Raw genomic sequence first — 23,406 nt, 5'->3', positions numbered from 1 at the left:
CTTGATGGAAAAGTACTGCTCTGGGCTGCAGATGTGTACATGGCTTGGTTTTAATTATTTTTCCCCCTTCTCTCTATCCTTGCTTCCGCTCCCCTCCCCCTGCCACCATAAAGAGGGCGGCCAGATTAGGACTCTGAAGGGTATAGACTCTGCTTCCTCCGTAAGGCCGCTCCTGTGCAGCCGGTTAGCACATCAAAGGCCGGATGAAATACCGAGGAAACGAAGGGACCAAACCTAGGATCCTTCCAAACTCCCACCTTCCTCTGGGCTCCAGCACAGGGCTATTGTGACTGCCAAGGATAGCTCGACCGACTTCAAATAGAAGAACGCTGCCAAACAAAGAAACTCTGGTCATTATTCTGAGCAAAACAAACAAAAACAAACAAACAAAAAACCGCAACAGAATGTTGCTTGCTGATGCAAGAGCAAATCAGTGATTGCAAAAGGATTCAGTGTTCCAAAAACGAACCCAAAGCAAATCCGACGATCCGATCTGTTTCCCCAGATATTGGGAGAGCTGTCAGATGAGGCCTGTGCACTGACTTTAGCTATCCCGGGGGTGTCTGCCCCACAGCATCTGGTGGGGGGAGGATTGGATAAAGGTCGTCAAGGGCAGCGAATGGGGATTCCCAAGGTGAAAATGGGTCTCTAGAATAGGAAAGGAGCTCAAGGAGTGAGTTTCCCATCTCCTAAGAGAGCCTCGTGGTCCCGAGGGTTGGCCGGGGAAAGATGAGTCTTCGGATTGGAAGGCGGGGAGAAGCTTAAAGCAGGGGAAATGGAGTCGGAGTGTTGGGCTCGCATCAGGTGGCGGACGGGGCCTCACACAGAACCTGGCAAGGCCGAGCGGGTCGGTGTGCGACGAGCAACTGGGGGTGCGGAGGAGGGCAGCGTGCTGCGTCGCGGTTAGCTAGAGGATGGCGTGGGGATGGCGTGAGGCTGGGGCCAGGCCTCGCAGGTATTGCTGAGGGGTGTGTTCCGCAATCTCGGCGGCGGGGTAGGCAGGATCCGGCCGGGGGAGGGGAGCCACCGTCCCGAGGCAAGGTGGGGGGCCTGAGCTAGGCGGGGCCCGACTGAGCAGCGCCGGGAGCTTCGGAGGCCGCGGGGAGGCGGGGCTGAGAGGCTCCGCCCATCCGGCCCCGCCACCGCCTGGCTCCGCCTCCTCCGCTGGCTAGTCCTTGTCCGCCGGGCCCCGCGCGCCACTAGCTCGCGGAGAGGGAGGAGAAAGCCAGTTCCGGAGCCCTCCCTATCCCGGCCCAACCTTTGCTCTAGCGATCATGGCTGCCGAGGATGTGGCGGCGACTGGCGCCGACCCGAGCGAGCTAGAGGGCGGCGGGCTGCTGCACGAGATTTTCACGTCGCCGCTCAACCTGCTGCTGCTCGGCCTCTGCATCTTCCTGCTTTACAAGATCGTGCGCGGGGACCAGCCGACGGCCAGCGACAGCGACGACGACGAGCCACCCCCGCTGCCCCGCCTTAAGCGGCGCGACTTCACCCCTGCCGAGCTGCGGCGCTTCGACGGCGTCCAGGACCCGCGTATACTCATGGCCATCAACGGCAAGGTGTTCGACGTGACCAAAGGCCGCAAGTTCTACGGGCCTGGTACGGCGGCCGGCCTGGGGCCCCAAAGACAAAAGAAGGGGCCCCGGCACGGGGATGGGTCCCGGAGAGGCGAGGGGGAGCGGGGCGCCCCGGGGAGGTGGGGGCGGAATGGCGGCAAGCTGGGGAGGGCGGGGCAGGGCGGCTCCCCGGGCGGGCAGGGGGCAAGAGGCGTCCTAGAAGGGCTGCAGGCCGGTGGGGGACGCAGAATTCCCGGTCCGCGCCGCCAGCCCCGGCGTGGGCTGGAGGAAGACGGCTGAAGCGCTTAAGCCAGGGGCGGGTGGGTGAGGTCGTGAGGCTGGAAGGCGAAGGCTGGGGGTGGTGGCACAGCAGAGCGCAGTGTTGGGGGGTTTCGAAGGTATCGGGTTTGAGGGTTCCTGGAAGGAGGGGATGGTGTCCGGCTGGAGAAAGGAAATGAAGGTGTCTCGAGGGAAACCTGACGAGGGGGAGGGCGGGAGGAGGTAGGGAGGTCCAGCCTTGGAGGGGACGCGAAGGCCGATGACGCCAGGAGTAGCCATGGTGGAATGTGAGGTTCTGGGAGAAGGGAATCGGAGATGAGATTAGCAGCAGGTAGGAGCATTGTGCGTGGCGGTGAGTGATGTGTGTGCGTATTCAGTGTATGCGGCTTGTCAGTCGTGTGTGTGCGTGAGCGCGCGTGCGCTAGGAATGTGGCATGTGTCAGGTATGTGTGTGGCATGTGTTTGGTATGTGTGTGCGCGCGTGCTGTGTGTGGCAGACGGGGAAAGCTGGGAGGTGAACAAGGGAGGCTCCATGGGGGAAGGGAGCTGGATGAGGAAGGCTGAATGTAGCGGACGACAGGAATGTGGCAAGACGAGAAGGTAACACAGTATTATACTCCGTAGCAGGAGAGAAAAGACTAGAAGCCAAAAAAAAATAAAATAAAATGGAGGGAGGGAGAAGTGGGAGGATCCGGAGAAACAAGAGGGGTAGGGCTATGACGGCCGCTGGGTGTGGGGATTTCAGGAAAAGCCAACCAGAGGGGAAATGAGGGGTGGGTGACTGCTGAGCTGTTGGAGGGGGACAGGCTTGACGGGGCCTTGGAGATGAGGCTTTTCCAAGCTTGGTTGCGGATCAGAATCACCTGATGCGCTTGAGGTACAATACAGATTCCTGGCCTAATCTCCATAACCGCTGGAGCGGGCGGGGGGGGGGTGGGAAGATCGAGGAATCTGCATTTTAACACACCCACCCCCAGGCAAATTCGAGAAGAATCCAGGTTTGGAAAGTTCTGATTTATAGAATGTATCAGAGGAGGAAGAAGAGATTTTAGCTCCTCCAGTATGGATGCCTCTAAAAATAAGGGGGCTCAGGGAGTATGGCCACTGGTCTGGAGACGAGGAAGAGGATAGCAGGCAGTAGTGACCTGCCTTCATCCCCGCTCCTGGTCTGTTTTACTCTCCCAGTCCAGCTCATGAAAATCAGATGTGCTAAGGTTCTTAAGGAACTCTCCCACTTAGCAGTTTTTCCTCGTGGAGGATTTTAGAAGACCTACTTTCTGTACGCATGTAACGGTCGAGATAATTTGAAAACCACACCTACATTATTTGTCACTTACAGCGGCACACCTAAAGGCATTATCAATAAGCATAATCGTGTCAGTATCTGTTCTTACTGAGCTACACCATAAAGCAATTGAAACGTGTGCCTGGAGCATCATCATATGATTGTAGTTTGCAAAGTCATTGAGAGGAATGTAGGCCTGTGTACGGAGCCCAAAACTGGGAGTCAGGCAACCTGGGTTCTCCGCCTGGTTGGATCACTGACCAGCTGTGTGACCTGGAGCAAAGCATTGTTCTCTCTGGGCCTTAGTTGTCCCTCTTTAAAATGATAAGGATGGCCCATTGAGAGAACTCTCAGTCTCTACCTGCACTGTTGTCCAGTGAGGCCATGAATATGTGACAACATCATTTGGAAATTATACTTGATGTTATAAAGGATTCCTAAAAATTATTCATTATTTTTAATGATATTATTGTATGCATGGCACTTTTGTGGGTGCTGGGAATATAGCAGTGAACAAAACAGGCACAAATCTGCTCCTGGAGCTTACATTCTAGTGCCTATACGTTCTGGTGAATAATATATATATACTCCAAAGACTTTCAACGCTCCCCTCAGATTGTTTAAGTATTCTGTGACCATAATTTCTGAAATGGTGAGGTCCAAACCCGTACACTTGGCCTATTTACCTTCTCTAGTGGAAATGGTAGTATGTAATGATGATTAAAAATAACCATTTTTCTTTGGACTCGTATGTGCATTTAAAAGTTGATCATACATTTCGTCTAATTTGTAAAAATAAAAGAATCCTGGTGGATTGAGGTTTCAGGTGGCCAGGTCGTAATGAAACTTGATCTGTTCTCGTACTTGGCATGGTGGTTACCTACAAGCTTTTTCATGTCAGACTTGCTACTCAGTCCACCTTTGGGGAAACAACACATTGTTTAAAGTACACTGGCTTCTCTTCATTTACTTGTGCAATATTTAAATACGTCTAAAAATCCACTTTAAGTACCTACAGAATGATTCACTGCTCTCTTACACAAAAGTTTAGTATCATATATAAAGGCATAATATTGCGTATAATAGCATTCAGATATCTTATAGAATTTTCACGGTCTTCAAGCCCACCCAAAACAGGGTGACAGACCTGAGCCCCGTGCCATCTCTTCTTTGTTGACACTGAAGATTATGTAACCTGTGGATAGATTTCTGCCACTGATATTCATAAAATGATTTCTCCTGCAGATACCACATGTTAATTTTTAACACAGTCTAGTCTTGCAACCAAAGATCTCTATAAGACACTTTTGACTCATTAAATCGTATCAGGGTATGTTTATAAGATGTTTTCATTTACACTTTAGTGTTTCTTATCTTCAGAATCCGTAACTTTCACTGATGCAGCCCAAGTGCCTAGAACAGAGCCAGGCTCCAGGTTCAATGTCCAGAAGTTGAATTCTGACCCACGAACTCACTATTATCTTGGATCATTCCCTACTAACACCTTCCCCCCCAGGAGATAATCATTTATGGCTTTTTTATTAGCTGTTTGAAAATCACAAGAAATGAATGCTAATGTATAGAATTTTGATTGAGTTTTAGTTGTTTAAAAGTTTAATGACAACAGGTCTTTCAGTATCCACCAGGTAATGATCAAAGGATCAACATCACTTAACGGTTTCCAAATGGAATTTGATATTCAAAAAGCAGGCTCTCCATGTTAATGGGTAAGGAAGCCATTTTGTGTGTGTGAACCACAGAGAAATTGACTGCCTAATAAATAATCGACTTTGGTTTTGTCTTGTTTTGTTTTTAAAGAGGGGCCATATGGGGTCTTTGCCGGAAGAGACGCATCCAGGGGCCTTGCCACATTTTGCCTGGATAAGGAAGCACTGAAGGACGAGTACGATGACCTTTCTGACCTCACTCCTGCCCAGCAGGAGACCCTGAATGACTGGGACTCTCAGTTCACTTGTAAGCGGTTGTTTTCTTTTTTTTTTTTAATTGTGCCTGGATCAAATTTCTACCAGTAATGGGATTCACGGCAGTACAATAGTTATTACTAAGCAGGCTGCAACTGGGAAGCGTTTTGATAGGCTCCTGAATCTTGGACGGATCAAGTTCATGGTTTGAAGTAATTGCAGCAGTGCTGAGTCACTTGCCGTGATTGCATACCAATTTCTAGCTAGTTCACTGTGGAAACCTGGGTTTCTGGTTTTCAAATTTTTGAGAGGTTTGCATAGATTTCACAATAGGATTTGGTGCTTGGTGTGCAGGGGAAAGGAGAGTGGCCATCTTGGCTACAGAAAGAGGGATTTTAATAAGCCCTCACTTGTAGAACTTGCTGTTTAAAAGCAGCCCACATTTCTGTTAAAGAATGAGAGACTTGTATTCTACCAAACAGCTTCTCTTTGAATCTAACTGAGCCTAACTATAGGCCTCATCTACAAATGATGCTTATAATCTGCCCAGCAACAATGGTGTCTGCGTTTTTAAGAAGAAAGCAAAAAGGAGACACGTTTCCTGGATTACGGTATGGGCTGAGGTCTTTGGGGGGGGGAAGTAAGGACGGGGGTTAAGTTCATATTTTGTGAATTGGGGAAGTGGCTTTTGTCCAACCCAAGTGTTTGATGATCACTTTAGCAATATTTCACTGCTAAGAATTTGAATAATAATTTTCCCAGCTTTGAAACAGTATATAAAGACAGTGACCATTTCCTTGAGGGGGATTTTTCATTGTAAATGTCATTTTCTATTTGCCATTCTCTGTAATCTGTTAAATATTATTGGCTTTTTTGGCTAAATCCAACCATTTTCTTTGAGAACCGTGCTGACTTCAGAGAGTTCTGGATTAATACTTAGCCAGGTATGGCTCTACCTTTAGAGTTTGGATCCCAAGCAGACTAATAGCTTTCACGTCCAGAGGCAAGTCTTTTTACTCTGAGAACATAATTCAGCTATCTAACAGTCCCTCCTTTTTTGCATCTTCAGGATGCCTTTGTAACAACAGATTCTTCTATAGGAAACCAATGAGTCGTAATTCATAATTTACAAAGCTCTATTTTCTAGGGCTTGCCTTCATCAGTGGGGTAAAAAGTGTGGTTCCCCCAACCCCTTAAACTAAGGCTAGCCCCGAATACCGTTGTGACACTTCAGCTACACTCAGAGCTGGCGTGGATTCCCCTTAAGGCAGGTTTCTGAGGTGCCGCCCAGCTTTTATTTGTCTTGCACAGTCCCAAGCATCCTAGGGACTTTTATAAAATGTTCAAATAGGGAAGTTCCAGTTGCTCCTGGCGATTATTTCACACCAGAGTAGCTCCGGTTGCCTGGTTAAACAGACTGGTTACTCCTCTAATTCCTACCGATACTCAGAAAGAGCAGTTCTTTTGGCCTCTGACATTGAGATGATGAACCCCTACGTTAGCTTGCCCCTAATAATACAGGCAATATGGTGGTTGTCTGCTGACTCCATCCCTTCTCAGGTCCCTTACGTTCTGGCTGCCCTCTTAAATCTATCTTCTCCAACGTCTCCAGTGCTCTCTGGCCTCTGTTACCACTTCCCTTTAACCACGTATAGCTGTTGCCCCGTGTTGGGGGAGAATTCCGTCTCCTGCTCTCCCCTTCACCCACTAGACTATTATCACTCCTTCCCTTCACTGTCAGACAGCCATCTAGTAATCCGTGGTTGTCCCTAACCATTGCTCCATCCCTCCCTGCTCCCTGCAGTATGGTTTCTACCCCCACGATTCCATTGAACCTTCTTTCTCAAACGTTTCCAGGGACCTGCTTCTTGCCAATACTAATTTCACCTCTCCAGTCCCTGTTGTCAGTGTCCAGTCACGTGCCCCTCCAGAGTGGCTCCCTCTCCAGAGTCCCCATTTCGGTCCACGGAATCTCCAGTTTTCACTTCATTAACTCATGTTTCCAGCTTCCTTTACGTGTCTCATATCCTTCCCTTCCCATCCCCATGGACACCCCCTCCTCCTGGCTCTTGTTCCTCCGCATGTGGATCCACCCGCTGGCCTCCTGGTCACCCTGCTCCTGGGCTCTCCTAACCGTAATCTGCCCTGCCCTCTAAACACAGTGATACCGTTGTGGCCACAGCACTGTTTTACCCTGTCATTCCTTTGTCGTAAACTTTCAACGCCCTTTGCCACCCATGGGATAAGTCCGGACTCCTCAGGCTGGCTTTCCACATCTGTCTTAGGATTTCCCCACCCTGTTTGGCTAGCGCTACTCCCGGTCTCCTCCTGCCAACTTGGTCTCTTTATTGCTTCCCCAGGTACATTCGGTCGCACCTGCGTGCCTTTGTGTGTGGTATTTGCATTTTCTGGAAACCCCTCCCTCCCCAAGTCCTTCTACACATTTTCCAAAGCATATCCTCCCACAAAGTGTTCTGCAACCCTTCCACCTAACTCATAACAAGCCCTTGCTCTGCTAAACCTCCTATGCACAAACACAACTCATTCTGACATTACCTTGCACACTCGTCAGGCATCGCTACCTGTTCTATATTTCTGTCTGGTGCACAAAACTCTAACTCCCTGGGACTTGGCTGGGACTGTGGTATAAACCACCTTCAGGAAGCCCAACATGCTATTGTGTCGTTCGTAGGCCTCTCACAAGTACTTTCAAATGAAATGTCATGATTTTCTCGAAAGCGTGAGAGTGACCATTGTGTCTTCCTCTCTCCTTCCAGTCAAGTATCATCACGTGGGCAAACTGCTGAAGGAGGGGGAGGAGCCCGCTGTGTACTCAGATGAGGAGGAGCCAAAGGATGAGAGTGCTCGGAAAAGTGATTAAAGCCTGCAGTGGATGCATATCTATTTTTGTATTTTGCAGAATCATTTGTAACATTCCAGTCTGTCTTTAAAACACGGTGATTTCAATATTTAGAAAAGTTTTGAACTTGCTGTACATTTTTTTAATTAACATCACTAGTGACACTGATAAAGCTAACTTCTGTCTTAGAATGCATGATATGTTCGTGTGTCACAAATCCAGAAAGTGAACTGCAGTGCTGTAATACAAATGTTATTACTGTTTTCTCTTCTATCTGTAGTCAGTACAGGCTGCATTTGAATTTGTTTTTCCCGAGAGACAGGTAAGAAAGACGTGGGTATTTGCCCCAAACAGGTAAAAATGTTAAACGTGCGAAGTCCTTCAAGCATCAAGGAACAAAGGATCAACTTTTAGTCATGATGTTCTCTGAAGACAGCAAATCCCTTATTTCTCAATTGACTTAACTGCATGATTTCTGTTTTATCTACCTCTAAAGCAAATCTGCAGTGTTCCACAGGCTTTGGTATTGATTAAAGAGAGGTGTCCAGTAACAAAACGAAATCTCAAGAGCTGGGCTCAATTGCAAGAAATCTACTTTCTTTGTTTCCAGTCTGCATCATTGTCCTTGTCCTCCTTGGGACCCTCAGATGCCCTCACTAACATAGTAATCTACAGTGAGGATTAAAACAGGATGTGAACATTCAAAAGCAAGCTTTGGAAAAAATCAGCTGGCTTGCCTAAAAACCTAAAATACATGAATATGATTGTAGGACTATCTTCCCAATCCCCACGTTCATGGTTATTTTACGTGGTTGGACGTGAGAGATGGGCATGCAGAACAGGAACAGGTGATTGCTCTCCTAAGAGCCTTTACACCCCTGAAGTATGGGGAAACCGAATACATCACTAGCCAAGCGGTTTTTAAAGTGCATTCATAAAGTAACAGTTATTCTTCTGTTGTTACAAAACTATAGCCACTGCAAGAGTAGTAGTCAAGTGTCTTGGTCTTTGATATTGGTCTTTTGGTTAACAATAAACTTAGCTTAAGTAGACTGTACAGTTGTATGAATTTGTAAAAGTATTATATGAACAATTAGTGAGGTTTCTTGTAGTTGAATAGTCATTGTATTTTCTCGTGAACTGTGTTTAATTGTTTTACCTCAAATCAGAAAACAAAATGAAGTGCTTTGGTCAGTTAATAAAATGGTTTTACCCAGTATAGTGTGGTGGGTTGCCCTGTTTTTTTTTTTAAACCTTAATCTGAGTAACCAGCTTCAAGAGTTTCACTTTTGAGTGACTTTTTTTGTATTCCAAGTAAAGGGGCAGAACTTCACAGAGGCCTCACACCACAAACCAAATACCAGCTTGTCCTGTTAAAAAAATAGTAAATTTAATTTATTTTTTGTGACTTGTCAAATTCTGCCTCTTTAAGTCAGAACTTAATAAACTCAAAGGCAGACTTCCACCTTGAGGTCTACAGCAAGGTCACTAAGGAGTAACTCTAGTGAAGATTGTTACCGAGTGCCAAGGCAGGATTTGTTTTTGCTGTAATGTGTCATCGGATTAGTAAAGTGTTCAGGAGTCCTTATAGTAGCAAAGTTGATTCACTTTGTGCCGAAAGAAGGATGTCAGATTTGCACGTGCAGTTGGTTGTATAAACACAGACAACCTATTACCCTGAATATTAGTGTTCTGCCATTTTAGTGTTAAAATTGGCAGACTTTTCTTACAAAGGAGGTACTCCCTGAATCAAAGAGGGCTCGAAAGCTTTCCAGCTTTTACGTTCTCAAACCATATTGCCTGTTTTTGTTGTTTTTAAATGTGTCCTTTTCCCCCACTAGTTTTCATTCAACAAATATTCGAGTTGCCGGTTTTGTGCCAAGCAACCTGTTAGGCCATATGCTATGGGGGAAGGGGAGGGAGAGAGAAATTGGGCCACCTTTGCAGCCTGAAATCTCATTTAGATGCGAAGATTAGGCTATTCCCTTTACTAAGTTTAAACAGTTGTCTGATGCCCCGAGGAAAACGTCCAGAGCCTGGTTAAAAGCTTCAAATCCCAAATAGCCGGATTCCCCTCCATTCAGAACTAAATCAGCATTGTACTGATTACAGGTAAAGTGATGTTACTATCAGGCGGGACTTTGATCTAAAAACTTCTCAAACCCAGTTCGCATAGTCTAAGCCATACTATGTAAAAGGCGCCATTTAAGAAGATGAGGGAGTGGTGGTTACAGCGGCGGGAGGGTCAGCTGTTTGCTCCCCACCTGCTTGCTTCTGGCCCCTGCCCAGATACATTGTTCTCAGTCCCAGCATCTATGGGTCAGACGCAGCATTCACTACGCGTTTGTGGTATCTCTGTGGCTTCTCTACACAATGTCCTGTTCACCTTACCTCAGAGGGCCAAACTTCATGCAAATCCTCAATCCAGAACAAGCAAGAACAGCCCTTGCTGTCTCAGAAAGAGCTCTTTGAACCCAACAAGAACCCTTTCAGCTCTAAAGTGCCCAGTTGTTCTCTAAGGTACAGTCCGCCTTTGTTAGGGATGCTTAGAGGCGGTTTGCTGTACATTTCATGTGGAAATACAGCTAAAGCTTGCAGCGTCAAAGACTGATCACTGAAGCCCCTCGTGTCTCTGACTTGTTTCTGGATGTTGAGTAACTTCAACACTTCTACCAAGGCCTGAAGGGATGAGATGAAATTCTGTGGAGTCCGTTTTGCTACCTTTAAAGAACTGATAAAACCTTTGCTGAAGGGAGAATAGTCTTAAGTCCAAATACCATGATTTTAATTTATCCAAGATGAAAACACAACTGTGGTTTCGTGAGCTCTGACAGGCAATTACCATAAACTGGGGAAGTTGCCTCAAAACTATTGAAACCAGACATATATTTTCATAGAGAATGTTACTGCAGGTGTGCAACCTTCTAGCCAGTACATGCAGTCAATGAACAAAGACTACTCTATGACAACTTTATTTTTAATACATCTGAAAATCAAATATGTATTATTTCTCTACCAACGCAAATGACAAAAAGGATCAGCAACGTTAGTGCAAAGCAGCATACTATGGGTAGAAATCCCAACCCCCCCAAAGTGGAATTATCAGCATTTAAAAGTTAACATTTTGAACAGTCTTGCAACAGATGAAAATACATTTATTTGGTTCTTATTTTCCAAATTACCAGGTTACATGGCTTTCTACCTGAGAAATTCAAACAAATTGAACAAAAACACACTGACAGATTTTTAGCTTTCTTGAAGCACTATTAGCAGCACGTACAGGGAAAAACATAAAAACACCTACTTTAAAAGACACAGCTTAAAGTTCAGGCCCTCACTTAATTGGACATAGGTAAAAGATGAGAAAATACTTCTGCACCACTTAAACAACAGCACAACAAAGAATAACAATGTGAACAGAAAGTGATAACAACATTTTCGGCTCTGTTTCATTCCTTACTAAGCCACTGATTTGAAAAGTTCAGGATAAATTGTTCTCTTCCTTGTTTAAGGCCTGCACACACCAAAAAAAAAGACGTTTACTCAAATCTAGAAGGCATTACCACGAGACATAAAAATCCAAGGTTGTGGGCTTCCCTGGTGGCGCAGTGGTTGAGAGTCCGCCTGCCGATGCAGGGGACGCGGGTTCGTGCCCCGATCCCGGAGGATCCCACATGCCGCGGAGCGGCTGGGCCCGCGAGCCATGGCCGCGGAGCCTGTGTGTCCGGAGCCTGTGCTCCGCAACGGGAGAGGCCGCGGCAGTGAGAGGCCCGCGTACAGAAAAAAAAAAAAAAATCCAAGGTTGTACAGAAAGTAAACATAAAACCAGTATTTTTACTTTCTTCTAGGTCCCAGGATGGTACTTAGCAAACAAAACAAGACCAAAATATTATATAGAAGTGACTTAGCACCAGTTCTATTATACAAAAAAAAGTTTTTAATTGCACATGCTGTATTCTGCAATTCACTTTTTTATGTCTGGTTACTGAGCAGCAAATTGTTTCCACGCCTAAAATCTCTGCGAAGAAAAATTATCAAATGACAGAAGAGACTGAGTTGGGTTTTTTTCTTTTTCAAAACAAGCATAGCTGCTTTCCATTACAAACCCATAATGCTCTTTCAAGGGCAGGAAACATGAAAAAATAAGGAGGTGGGGTCTCATTGGAGGAGAATAATACCTGGTCACCAAAAGTTGTCTGACAAAATACAAGCTGTTAGTAGTTTAAAAGGCTACTCCAGACAACAGTCCTCTGAACGTTAATAATCACTGCTAGTCCTCAGAGGAGAAAAGGCACTCGCCCTAGGAGCAATGTTTCAGATTGGACAAGCCAAGCCTGGTTTTGATGGCAGAGTCACTGGCTTGCAAGTGGAATTGAATATAAGGGAGCCAACAAATCATTCATTGATAATAAATATAATCAATCTGCTATGTTACATTCATGTCTGAACTTTTGCTTGTACTGGCATACCTCTATTAAATGCAATTAGAGGAGATCAACAAAACAACTTGTGGCTCTTACTTTAGATCAATTCGAAGATTTTATAGCCATTTCAGATATCAGGTTGCTCAAGAGGGTGGTTATGAGCACACATCGTGCCTCGTCATTCTGGGCAACCACAATGACTGGCATCCTACCTTGGCTTTACCAGCTAGTACTTTTCTACGGACTATCAGGTTAGGACTGTTTGAAGTGAATCACGTCGTAAGAAAATGTTGCCTTCCACTACTTCAGTGGATTAAAATCACCTTTTCCCCACTGCAGGCAATCTAATCTCATTGAGGTCTTCAATTGCCATGTCAGCTATAGCTTCATTGGAAGAAGAAAAGTCATCTACTGCCCCCTGAGGTCCTAAATCCAATATAAGGCAGAATGAATCAGCCGAGCTTTCAATAGAACATGTACTGCATTAAGATGTATGTCTTTATGAATCTATAAAATATCTCAATTTAAAAACATATTCAAGGAGTCCAAAACCAGTAGGTAAAAAGATAAATTGCTTATGTTAAGAGTTTACAAATCCGGCACACATACAATTTTTCCCCCGCTAGAAAACTATGGGCTTTACCCATGACTCTTCCTAACTCCATGGCATTATTGAGGATTGAGGAGGCACTTGTTACTGTATTATAAAAGTCAGTTTGGGGATATTCAGTGGCTTTTTACAAACTGATGTCACCCAACCCTGAGTGAAAGGATTACATAACCTGAAATGGAATACTGTCACGTCCTCTCTTCCCAAGTGCCATTACTGGTGCCCCAGGATCGTTCAGTATTTCCTTTGGCAAGTCCTATGTTATATCGCTTCAATCCTGTTGCTTTTCTAGGATGGAATGACATGGGGTTCTTCCAAAAAAACAACTCTGCTAATGGTCCACTATCTGTGTAAACCTCAAAGGACAATCTGAGCCCCTTTTAGATTCTTCTTCCAAGGCTTCGTTTCTAAAAGGACAACTCTGAGTCCTCTGAACATATTAATAAGATTAATTTCTTTCTAGTGGATGCTCACGGAACTGTCCAATGTCATGAAGAAGTCTATTTATTATATGTTCTAGGTGTCATCTCTCCTCTTTTATCTATAGGTATTTCTAGATAAAAGTCAGGAAAGTTTGTTGCTGCACATGGTGTTCTGACCAAATTAAAGAACAAGTAAAAAGATCATTATTCATTCTCTGTCATTCCCTCTGAAGATAAATGATGCTAAATGATAACGTTATGATGGCTGTAGAGCCATAGAGGGCTATCTTAACTCATCTCGATGTTAATTTGCTCCTTTGATGGCACCAAATTCAAGTTGCAATCGAACTGTAGAAATGTCTGTCCTTGGATAAGGAAGTTTTGCAAGCACATTGTTTTACCAACCTTCAGAATCTGGATGTTTTGTGTTTCCAAAGTTTGCCAACACACCTGCAACACACACACACACTTAGATCTATGCTTTATTCTTTGGCAAGAGAAACAAGGTTTTGCACTTGACTTTGCTCATGCTCCTAAGTGTTGCTCTCTTGCTCTGTAGTTGCTAACTACAGAGCTACATTTGGTCTGAAATTTTCTTCTTGCACATTTTTATTGTGAGTAAGAGTTTCCTGATCTAAGAGACCTTCAGAACATTCGAAAATATAAAGAACCAGCGTGGTTGTTTCCTAAATAGCTTCTGTAGTCAGTGTGCTCCTGACTGTTATGTCTGCTATACTAATTATCAGAATTCAGCACGAAATCTTCAGAATGCTCATATCTTTTAAACCTCCTTCCTTCCTGGTTATATTCTGACTTCTGTGGAGCCTCTCTTCTTTTGCGAAAATCCCCCCAATAGGAAGCATTAGCGCTTCTTGATGATGTTATTGGCACATGAAAGGGCCTATATTTCACTTTCTGGTTAAATGTGTTATCACTAAACCGCCTCCTCTTTCTTGTGACAGTGTCTAATTGATCACTGGCACTGGATTCGTGGTGGTAGCTTTTATCAAATAAGTATTTGGGGGCCAATATTTCCCTCTTTTTGCTGTTGCTCTTCTTATCTCGAATAGAATTGTTTTCACCTTCAAGCCATGAACATCTCAGTTCATAATTGGACCTCTTGCCTGGTTTCCTAAGCTCGTATTTAGAGTATTTTTCCTCCTCATGTTTCCACTCTGAATACAAGGTTTGCTGACTTGACCTAATTTCTGGATCGCAAATGATGATTTCATCAGTGTCAAGAGATCCCTTTTCAGCCACAGATTTCTCTTTCTCCTCTTTGTTTATGCTAAGGATTTCACTGAAACATTCAGAATTACTGCTAATATCCTCTAAGAAATCTGTCAACTCCAAATCAAAGTCTGCTGACCTGTTGGGCAAGGAAACTTGGCTTTGACTTGTGGATATGGAATCTTGGACCTGGTAAGCATGAGTCTGTTCCAACAGATGGCTCTTTCCAAAAGCTGAGGATGGCCAATCACCAGCTTCACATACTGTGTCCTTGCAATGATGTTTAAACCCCTTAAACATTCTACATTCTTTGGCATAATCCACTTTCCCCCTCTTTTGTGGTTTATGCTCAGGATCCTGAGTACAAATCTTTGTGCAGGAATCATCTTCTTGCACCTTTTCTCTCCTGTCTAGGTTTTGCATTTGGCTCAAACTGGTTAAACGATGCTTATGTTTTCTCAAATTGATTTGAAATCCACTTCCTTTCGCATGGACGGCCCTCTGCCACTGACATGTGCTTGTTACGTGACTTGGTTCTAGGTAGGTACAGGCATATTCTGGAGTTTGATAATAGTTTAGAAGATAGTCAATAAATTCATCTGTTTCATAGATCTTCTGTTTCCTGCCATGGTCTTTCTCAACTAATCTGGAAGAATAGGATTTATTAGAACCATGGTAGTCTTCTTTCTCAAGAGATTGACCTTGAATCATTGCAATTTGCAAAGAATTCCGATCAGGGAGCAAACTGTGATTGTATTCACTGGTTAATAATTTTCCAGTTCTCTCTTTTCTAGCTGAATATCTTAATTTTTTTTCCTCAAGGTGATGGGAAGATTTACGTAAGTGATCCGTAGCTCTTTTCTTCATTTTTTGTTTTCGCTTGTTATCTGACTTGTAAACCTTATATCTTGGCATTTCCTCCTGATTTTGAAGATACTGAGTGTTTAACTCTTCTTTCTTCAGAGCTCCCAGTGTGGTCCCCGGAGCACGCTTAGCTTTGGAGCCTGCAACATCTACTTCACGTGGGTTAAATTGTATAGAGCCCTTCAAAGAAAAAGGTTAAAAATCTCACATGAAAAACTAAACAGACTAAAATTTTCAAAGAAAATTGGGCTTTCTAGCATTGTTCTGAAGAGGTTTCTAACTACACCTAGGATAGATTGAAATTAGGAACAATATCACAGTGAAGAAACAGGAGGTACTAAATTAAATGTCTCGGTCTAACAGGAGCTGCTTTTACTAGGTCTGTGCCCGTCTTTACGTTAGAAGGCACCCCGGTTTACATACCTTCAAAAGCACAAGACTCTTCGTATACTCAGACAAAACTATAATTCAAAAAGATACATGCACCCCTATGTTCATAGCAGCACTATTTACAAAGCCAAATCATAGAAACAACCTAAATGTCCATCGACAGATGAATGGATAAAGAAGATGTGGTACATATATACAATGGAATACTACTCAGCCACAAAAAACCCAAAATAATGCCATTTGCAGCAACCTGGATGCAACTAGAGATTTTCATACCAAGTGAAGTCAGTCAGAAAGAGAAAGACAAATACCATATGATATCACTCGTATGTGGAATCTAAAATACAGTGCAAACAAACCATCTGCAAAACAGAGAGAGACTCACAGACATAGAGGACAGACTTGTGGTTGCCAAAGGGGTGGAGGAGGAAAGGACTGGGAATGTGGGCTTAGCAGATATGAAATATTATATATAGGATGGATAAACAACAAGGTCCCACTGTATAGCACAGGGAACTAGATTCAATATCATGTGATAAACCATAATGGAAAAGAATATTTTAAAAAAAGAATGTCTGTATGTATATAACTGAGTCCCTTTGCTGCACTGCAGAGATTACAACACTGTAAATCAGCTATACTTCAATTTAAAAAAAAATTTTTAAAAAGCACATGACCCTTTTTCCTTTGTTCACAAATGGATGAGTCTACTTACTGTTCCAGGTATTGTGCTAGGGGCTGGGGACATGAAGAGGAATAAGAAATGCTCTCGAGCCCTCCCTGGGGCTACAATCCTAGAACAAGAAAAGACTGATGGGTGAAATGTGTGTCTAAAAGGGTCAGCTGCCTTTGTAAAAGATAAACAAAGGGCTTTCTGGGTTATAGTCCAGCCTCTTCCCATGGATTGCAGAGGGGCGTGACCCTGAGCTGCCCACCTCACCCACCCCAGTTGGAAACCAGACAGCAAGTAGAAAATATGGCTGTGCCAGTGGTTCTCTCTGTGGTGCTCTCTGCTCTGCACGACTGCAGGGCAGGTGAAAGGTCCTGTGCATGGGCCCTACCTCGCTGGGAGAGTTTGTACGGAGCTCCCACTGACACCTGGCACAAATCAGGGCACAGAGCTTACCCAGGACTCAGGATTAGAACCTGCGGACTGCATAATCAGTGTAAGGTATTGATGAGGCCAAGAATTAGGCACCACACATATTTAAAGAGAGAAATTCTTCAAGAGGAGTCACCCTTGGCAGTCATTAAGGTAAACTAAAAAAGATCCAGCTCACCTTATTGTAAAGGTAAATGTGAGGTTTTTCTGATCCTGATTTCATGCCGTTTGATTGGCCACACCAATGAGAACAAAAAGCTGAGATGGCAAATACACATAAAACTAACTCTATCTAAAATGAATGCCACGGGACCTCCCTGGTGGCGCAGTGGTTATGAATTGGCCTGCCAATGCAGGGGACACGGGTTCGAGTCCTGGTCTGGGAAGATCCCACATGCCACGGAGCAACTAAGCCCATGCGCCACAACTACTGAGCCTGTGCTCTAGAGCCCAAGAGCCACAACTACTGAGCCTGCGTGCCACAACTACTGAAGCCCACACGCCTAGAGCCCGTGCTCCGCAACAAGAGAAGCCACTGCAATGAGAAGCCTGCACACTGCAACAAAGAGTAGCCCCCACTCGCCGCAACTAGAGAAAGCCAGTGTGCAGCAACAAAGACCCAACTCAGCCAAAAATAAATAAATAAAATAATTTTTTAAAAAATAAAAAATAAAACGAATGCCATTCACTTTTCATATTTAAGAACACTGAATATGGCTTTTTAAATTAACACTTTGGGAGGCCTTTCTGGCCTTTACTCTGGGACATCTGCTGAGTCTGGTTATCTTTAGGAGGCCAGTAAGTGGGAGAACAAAAAACTTCCGAAACTGAAACTCTCCAAACAAAACAATTGGCCTGTGATGTGAGACATCCCTTAGCAAATAGTTTAAGACTAGACTAAGGGACTTCCTTGGTGGTACAGTGGTTAAGAATACACCTGCCAATGCAGGAGACACGGGTTCAAGCCCTGGTCTGGGAAGATCCCACATGCCGCGGAGCAACTAAGCCCACGTGCCACAACTACTGAGCCTGCACTCTAGAGACCACGAGCCACAACTACTGAGCCTACGCACCACAACTACTGAGCCTGCACTCTAGAGCCCACAAGCCACAACTACTGAGTCTGCGTGCCACAACTACTGAAGCCCACAGGCATGGAGCCCGTGCTCTGCAACAAGAGAAGCCACCGCGATGAGAAGCTCGCATACCACAACACAGAGTCGCCCCCGCTCGTGACAACTAGAGAAAGCCCGCGCGCAGCAACGAAGACCCAACACAGCCAAAAATAAATATTTTAAAAAAGGACTAGACTAACCAGGCACTTGCTCCACAAAGGTCTCTGTTCAAGGTTCTCCCTTTCCATCCAAACCTGTCACAGATGAATGGCCAATGAAAATTAATGGAGGACTACAAACCCAACACCCCCACCATCCATTTCTTCCTCCGTGCATTTTTTGTTACCTCAATTAGGAACTTAGAAAAGTAGATGCACGAGCTATATTGCCCCGGGTGAAACCATCCTAAAGTTTAGAAACACAAAGTGTGTGTGTGCCAGATGGTTGTGGGGGGAGGTGGGGAAGTGGGGGTGAGACCCAACGCCTTCAGAAAATCTGGGTATCCCTTTGGTAAATGCACAATTGGGGTTATTAGAGATCAGCCTATTGAAAATAAACCCTAGTGAATACAGTGAGTCTTCCACGTGTGCTGTTTAAAGGGTAGGCCATTGTTTAAAAGTAAAGGTCATGTCTCAGAAAGGTCACTACCTACCCAAAGCGAAGAACAATGGGGCAAGAGCCTTACTGTGATTTTCCTCAGGAGCGCCCGCAGCAGGTGGAGGGCCTCCAGCTGCCGCCGGGCCAGCAGGCCCTTCCCCTCCTCCCAGTCCTTGGAAGAGCTGGGCCCCTGATGGACCTCTGCTTCGGCACTGTCCTTCTGTCTCCTTTGCCGGTGGCTGTCCCTTTCCTTCAGGGCGTGCCTCCTGACTCTGGCCTTTCTCCTCTTTTCCGGGGCTTTCCTCTCCTCCTCTTTTCTCTTTCTGGATAATGATTAACAGAGTCAACCCTTCAGAAGGTATTTATCAGTCATTTGCTCCCCTTCCCACTCCCGTCCCCCTGCCAGGGCCCTACAATGCATAACTAAATTGATGAGTTAGAAACATGTACAGGAGACCTCATGCAGAGAGTATTAAAAAAAAAAAAGAAGGCAACTGAATTCAAAGGAGGGGCCTCTAGCCTCCACCTTCTCAAACCATCAGCAGGGGCTACTGGATCCAGCTTTCACAGAGAAGATTCCTTTTCTCTTGAGATCAAAACCTTCCGTGAGTTGGTGGCACAGGGGCAAATGACAGTAAGTCAAGGCACTCAGAAAATAAAGGTGAGAACTGGTCTTTGGTGCATACTACTTAACAGAGTACACCACCATAAAAACAGACTGGCTTAGAAGAATACGGCCTTATTTTTCTGCCATTTTCTGAAAATTTCAGCTGGGTAGGCCATGGGTAGGCCCTCATGGAAACATAGAAAAGGGGGGAAAAAGGACAGTGGCCTGAGGGAGGGCTTAGCCAAAAACTAGAGGATTAGCTAAACTGCATGGTCAATCTGGAAATTTGGGGGGAATCGTTACCTTGACTGGGCTCAGTTTCTGGCCAAGTTTCACAGATGTGACCTCAAGTAACTCCTGGCACTCCTCCAGCCAAATAAAGTGAGAGGCAGGTGGAATGGTACTCTTAGACTCCTCTTTTGAATGGCTATAATTTGCATAAAAGACTGGAAGAATAAACATTCAAGGGGAGGAGCCGGGAGGTAAAACTGGTTTTGGGAGCCCTGTGGTTCTGGACCATTTGTCCCTTCTTAGCAAACCTTTGGCGATCCAATAGCCCTTTCTAGTCTCAAGCTCCTAAACTGGGAAACAATGATAAACTCAAAGAAGTAAATATAGGGCTTCCCTGGTGGCACAGTGGTTGAGAGTCCGCCTGCCGATGCAGGGGACACGGGTTCGTGCCCCAGTCCAGGAAGATCCCACATGCCGTGGAGCGGCTGGGTCCGTGAGCCGCGGCCGCTGAGCCTGCGCGTCCGGAGCCTGTGCTCCGCAACGGGAAAGGCCACAACAGTGAGAGGCCCGCGTACCGCAAAAAAAAAAAAAAAAAAAAAAAAAAAAAGAAGTAAATATAGAGGCTCCTCAAATTCACAGAAAGAACTTAGGCCAACGAGAAAATTAGTCTCAACAAATCCATGCCTTCTGGCCTATGGGTTAGATTGGTTATTGATCATTTTATGGAAGAAAATCTTTTCCAGGCCTAAAAAGAACTTTTCCCCCAAATTTCAATTGATAGGCAAGGTAAAATTAGGTAAATTTAGGTAAACTGCTAGAATTTTCACTCTAAAAGTTCCTGGTCTTTTTTTTTTTTTAATAACCATTTCCTCCCAGACATTTTAATCTGGCTGGTCCCACTACTCTTCATTACTTGTTCTTCCTGACAAGCATACTTTTTAAGTCTCTTGCTTTCAACTGCTTTCTCTTTTGGTTTTGTGACAGCACAGTGGAAAGACTGTACCAATTTCTGCTCCCCGCAGCCATTCACCTGAAGGGATAAATCCATAAATCAAAAGTTTAAAAAAACCCTCGTCGTTGAAGTTGGTCTCCTCACCTTTCAGCCTCTTCCTCTTCTCTCTTCTTTGTTTTTTTCCTTTTTTCCTCCAGCTCTTGTAATTGCAGCCTTTCTTGATTTCTCCTCCTTATAGCTCCTTCACTGAAGTGTTTGGTTGTATCAAACATAACCTGCCCCCAAACAATTCAAAGTTTCATTAGAAAAGTTTGCCCGCTGGCTGGGTGTGTCGAAGGCCAGAGAGATAAAACTAATTTGTACATGGCAGTGCCAAACCAAATGAATTAAAAATGCCTTCTCTGCATCCCAGCACCCAGACTGTTCCACTGCTTCTCAGTCACCCGCCAAACAGTCCTTGTGGGGCTCTAGAATTTTCTTTGGCAGAACCCTGGGGAGCTCACTTGACAGCCATAGGCGGCATCACAGTGCCATGATGGATACAAGTTCTAAGGGATGTGAGTATATTGCCTCTGGTTCGTTATAGTGATTAACTGAGTTAACATATTTTTTTAATCACCAGAGACAAAAAGAGTCCAAAAATGGGTGGGAGGAGGGTGGGAGAGCAAAGATGTAAGAAAACTGACCAAATGAGATACAAGATCTGACTACAGTGATTATTAAACAACTTTGCAAATCTCTAAATAAAGTGGAAGTCAGATTGAGGTGCTACAAATAAATTTGCCTAAAAAATAAAAGGAGGCAGAAGTAGCTATTTAAATATGCATGAGTGATAAACACCAAATTCACCATCATGGTTACCTTTGAGGGGAGGGAGGGGCCTGCGACTGAGGATGGTACACAGAGGGGAGCATGTTCTCGTATCACTGGTAATGCTTTATTTTTTAAGCTGGGCAGTGGTACATGGGCGGTCATTATAGTATTTGCTATATCTTTTGTCAGACTGAATAGCTCATAATTTTCAAATATATATTTTAACCCCCCCCACACACACATACGAAGCTACTGAAGCTGAAAGTCCAAATTCACACTAAAGACTGATTTAGAGAAAAAGGAGGGTTTAGCTGCGTCTTTTCTTCTGCTGGATTAAGGCTTCAAGAAGGAGGTGACCAGGCATTCAGACAGTGATGAACTGACATGCCTGGATAGACAGGCTGACTTAGAAAGGAAAGGATCCAGGTTTGTTGGGATTCTGTTTTAGCAATTTACCTGACAGACAACATGAAAGTATAATAAATTGTGACCCCGGTAGCAAAGAGGGAGCAAACTGCTCTCCTCGTGGTTTCAAGCTGCATGTTGCCCTCTCTCCCAGCAACTTGTCAAATAAGTATATGAGATACTTCCATAAGGACCATGAAGAATCCTTTGATGCCCCCAAGAAGCTGGGGCAGAGCCCCAGACTATAACAACCATCGTTTTCAAACCACAGCTGGCAGCATGGCTGATAGCAGAAGAATGTTCAAATCAGGATGATATTTTTTCCCCTAATCATCCACTGATTAACGACAACACAAATCTTTACATTAGCTATTGATCAGAGCCTACTGGGGTCTAAGGAAATTTGTCGCAGATGCTTCCTCCTAGCTTTTACTCAGGACCACCTGAACAGTGGGAGATTTTGTTTAAAACCCCCTGGCTGCTCCTTACCTTAATGTTACATGCCAGAGATTTCCCACCATCTCCTTTAAGCATCAGCTTCATCCCCCGGAGGGACTCCATGGCCTTTACAAAGTCAGTTGACTTCTGGTACTGTATAAAGGCCTCGAACGTCTGCAAGCCAAAGCTGAACCCCCCAAAGCTCCCACCAGTCATGACTTCTCGGTAGGGGTCGAGCATCGGAATATCCACATTCTTGATCTTCCCAAAACTTTCAAAGACCACCCGAAGGATCTCTTCACACGGCTTCTCCCCTCTGGAACCTTTAGGTGCAAACCACTTGCAGGGCAGGCCTTCGAAGTATATGGAATCTGGGCTCTTATCATGGTCCTGCTCTTCGGACCCATCACCCAACGGCGCCCCCTTTTCTTTGGGGAAATGTTCCCACTCCCCCTGGGCATCTGTGGCCACTACTCTTAAGTCTGTTTTCAAGCCGCTTAGCTTGATGATCTTCCCGTGTAACTTGGCCTTCAGGATCTGAACCAAACTGCGAGTTTCAGCCTCCCCCTCAAATCGGATGAAGTCCTTAGTACTCTTGGAGAGCCGCACTGTGGTGAACTGGTCAGGACAAATCAGGCTCTTCAGCTGGTTAAGAACTTCCCAGTTAGAGAAGGGCCTCGTGGGCCCCGTGCTCTCAGGGAGCAATACATTGATCATCAACTTTGCTATGGGCTTGAGGTAGAGGTGCTGAGCCGCACAGAGCTCCGTTGCCTCTGAATTATCATACACCACGGTGATCGTCATGGTGTCCACGGGAAACCTTAGAGGGCGAAAGGGAACATTTTGATACAAATGGAGCAAAACGCAGATTTAGATTTTGAATGCTACCATTTTCTGGACTTAGGTCACATTGATAGGGGAACGTATACTATCAGGAGAATTAAGACAATAGCTTACATTTGTTTAATGTGTTTTAGAGGTTTCAAAGAGTTTCCAAAGACTGTGTCTCAGTTCCCCTAACTGTAAAATAGAAATAATAGGATTTCAGGAAGGAGTAAATGAGTGAGTACAGGTGAAATCCTTAGAATAGTGCCCAGCACACAGGAAGTTCTCAATCAACATAAGTTATGGCTACTATTATTATTTTTTGATTACTGTTTTTTTTGCGGTATGCGGGCCTCTCACTGTTGCGGCCTCTCCCGTTGTGGAGCGCAGGCTCCGGACGTGCAGGCTCAGCGGCCATGGCTCATGGGCCCAGCCGCTCCGTGGCATGTGGGATCTTCCCGGACCGGGGCACGAACCCG

At 45.0% G+C, this 23,406-nt stretch overlaps 2 protein-coding genes across 2 annotated transcripts; one reads left to right on the top strand and one right to left on the bottom strand.

Annotated features, from left to right (window-relative positions):
• Positions 1–1,190: 1,190 nt before the first annotated feature.
• On the top strand, positions 1,191–9,121 carry PGRMC1 (progesterone receptor membrane component 1). The gene is made up of 3 exons (XM_060087842.1): positions 1,191–1,599; positions 4,939–5,094; positions 7,820–9,121. The coding sequence occupies exons 1-3, from the start codon at positions 1,275–1,277 to the stop codon at positions 7,921–7,923; spliced, it is 585 nt and encodes a 194-aa protein (XP_059943825.1). The 5' UTR covers positions 1,191–1,274; the 3' UTR covers positions 7,924–9,121.
• A 4,972-nt stretch (positions 9,122–14,093) lies between these two features.
• LOC132482691 (A-kinase anchor protein 17B-like) lies at positions 14,094–22,906 on the bottom strand. The gene is made up of 4 exons (XM_060088010.1): positions 22,154–22,906; positions 20,591–20,721; positions 18,745–18,979; positions 14,094–15,632 (listed from the first exon to the last, which is right to left on the bottom strand). The coding sequence occupies exons 1-4, from the start codon at positions 22,904–22,906 to the stop codon at positions 14,094–14,096; spliced, it is 2,658 nt and encodes an 885-aa protein (XP_059943993.1).
• Positions 22,907–23,406: the final 500 nt, after the last annotated feature.

The sequence above is a fragment of the Mesoplodon densirostris genome, chromosome X, assembly GCF_025265405.1.
Source record: "Mesoplodon densirostris isolate mMesDen1 chromosome X, mMesDen1 primary haplotype, whole genome shotgun sequence".
Lineage (NCBI taxonomy): Eukaryota > Metazoa > Chordata > Mammalia > Artiodactyla > Ziphiidae > Mesoplodon > Mesoplodon densirostris.
This window is presented reverse-complemented; position numbering and strand designations above follow the sequence as displayed.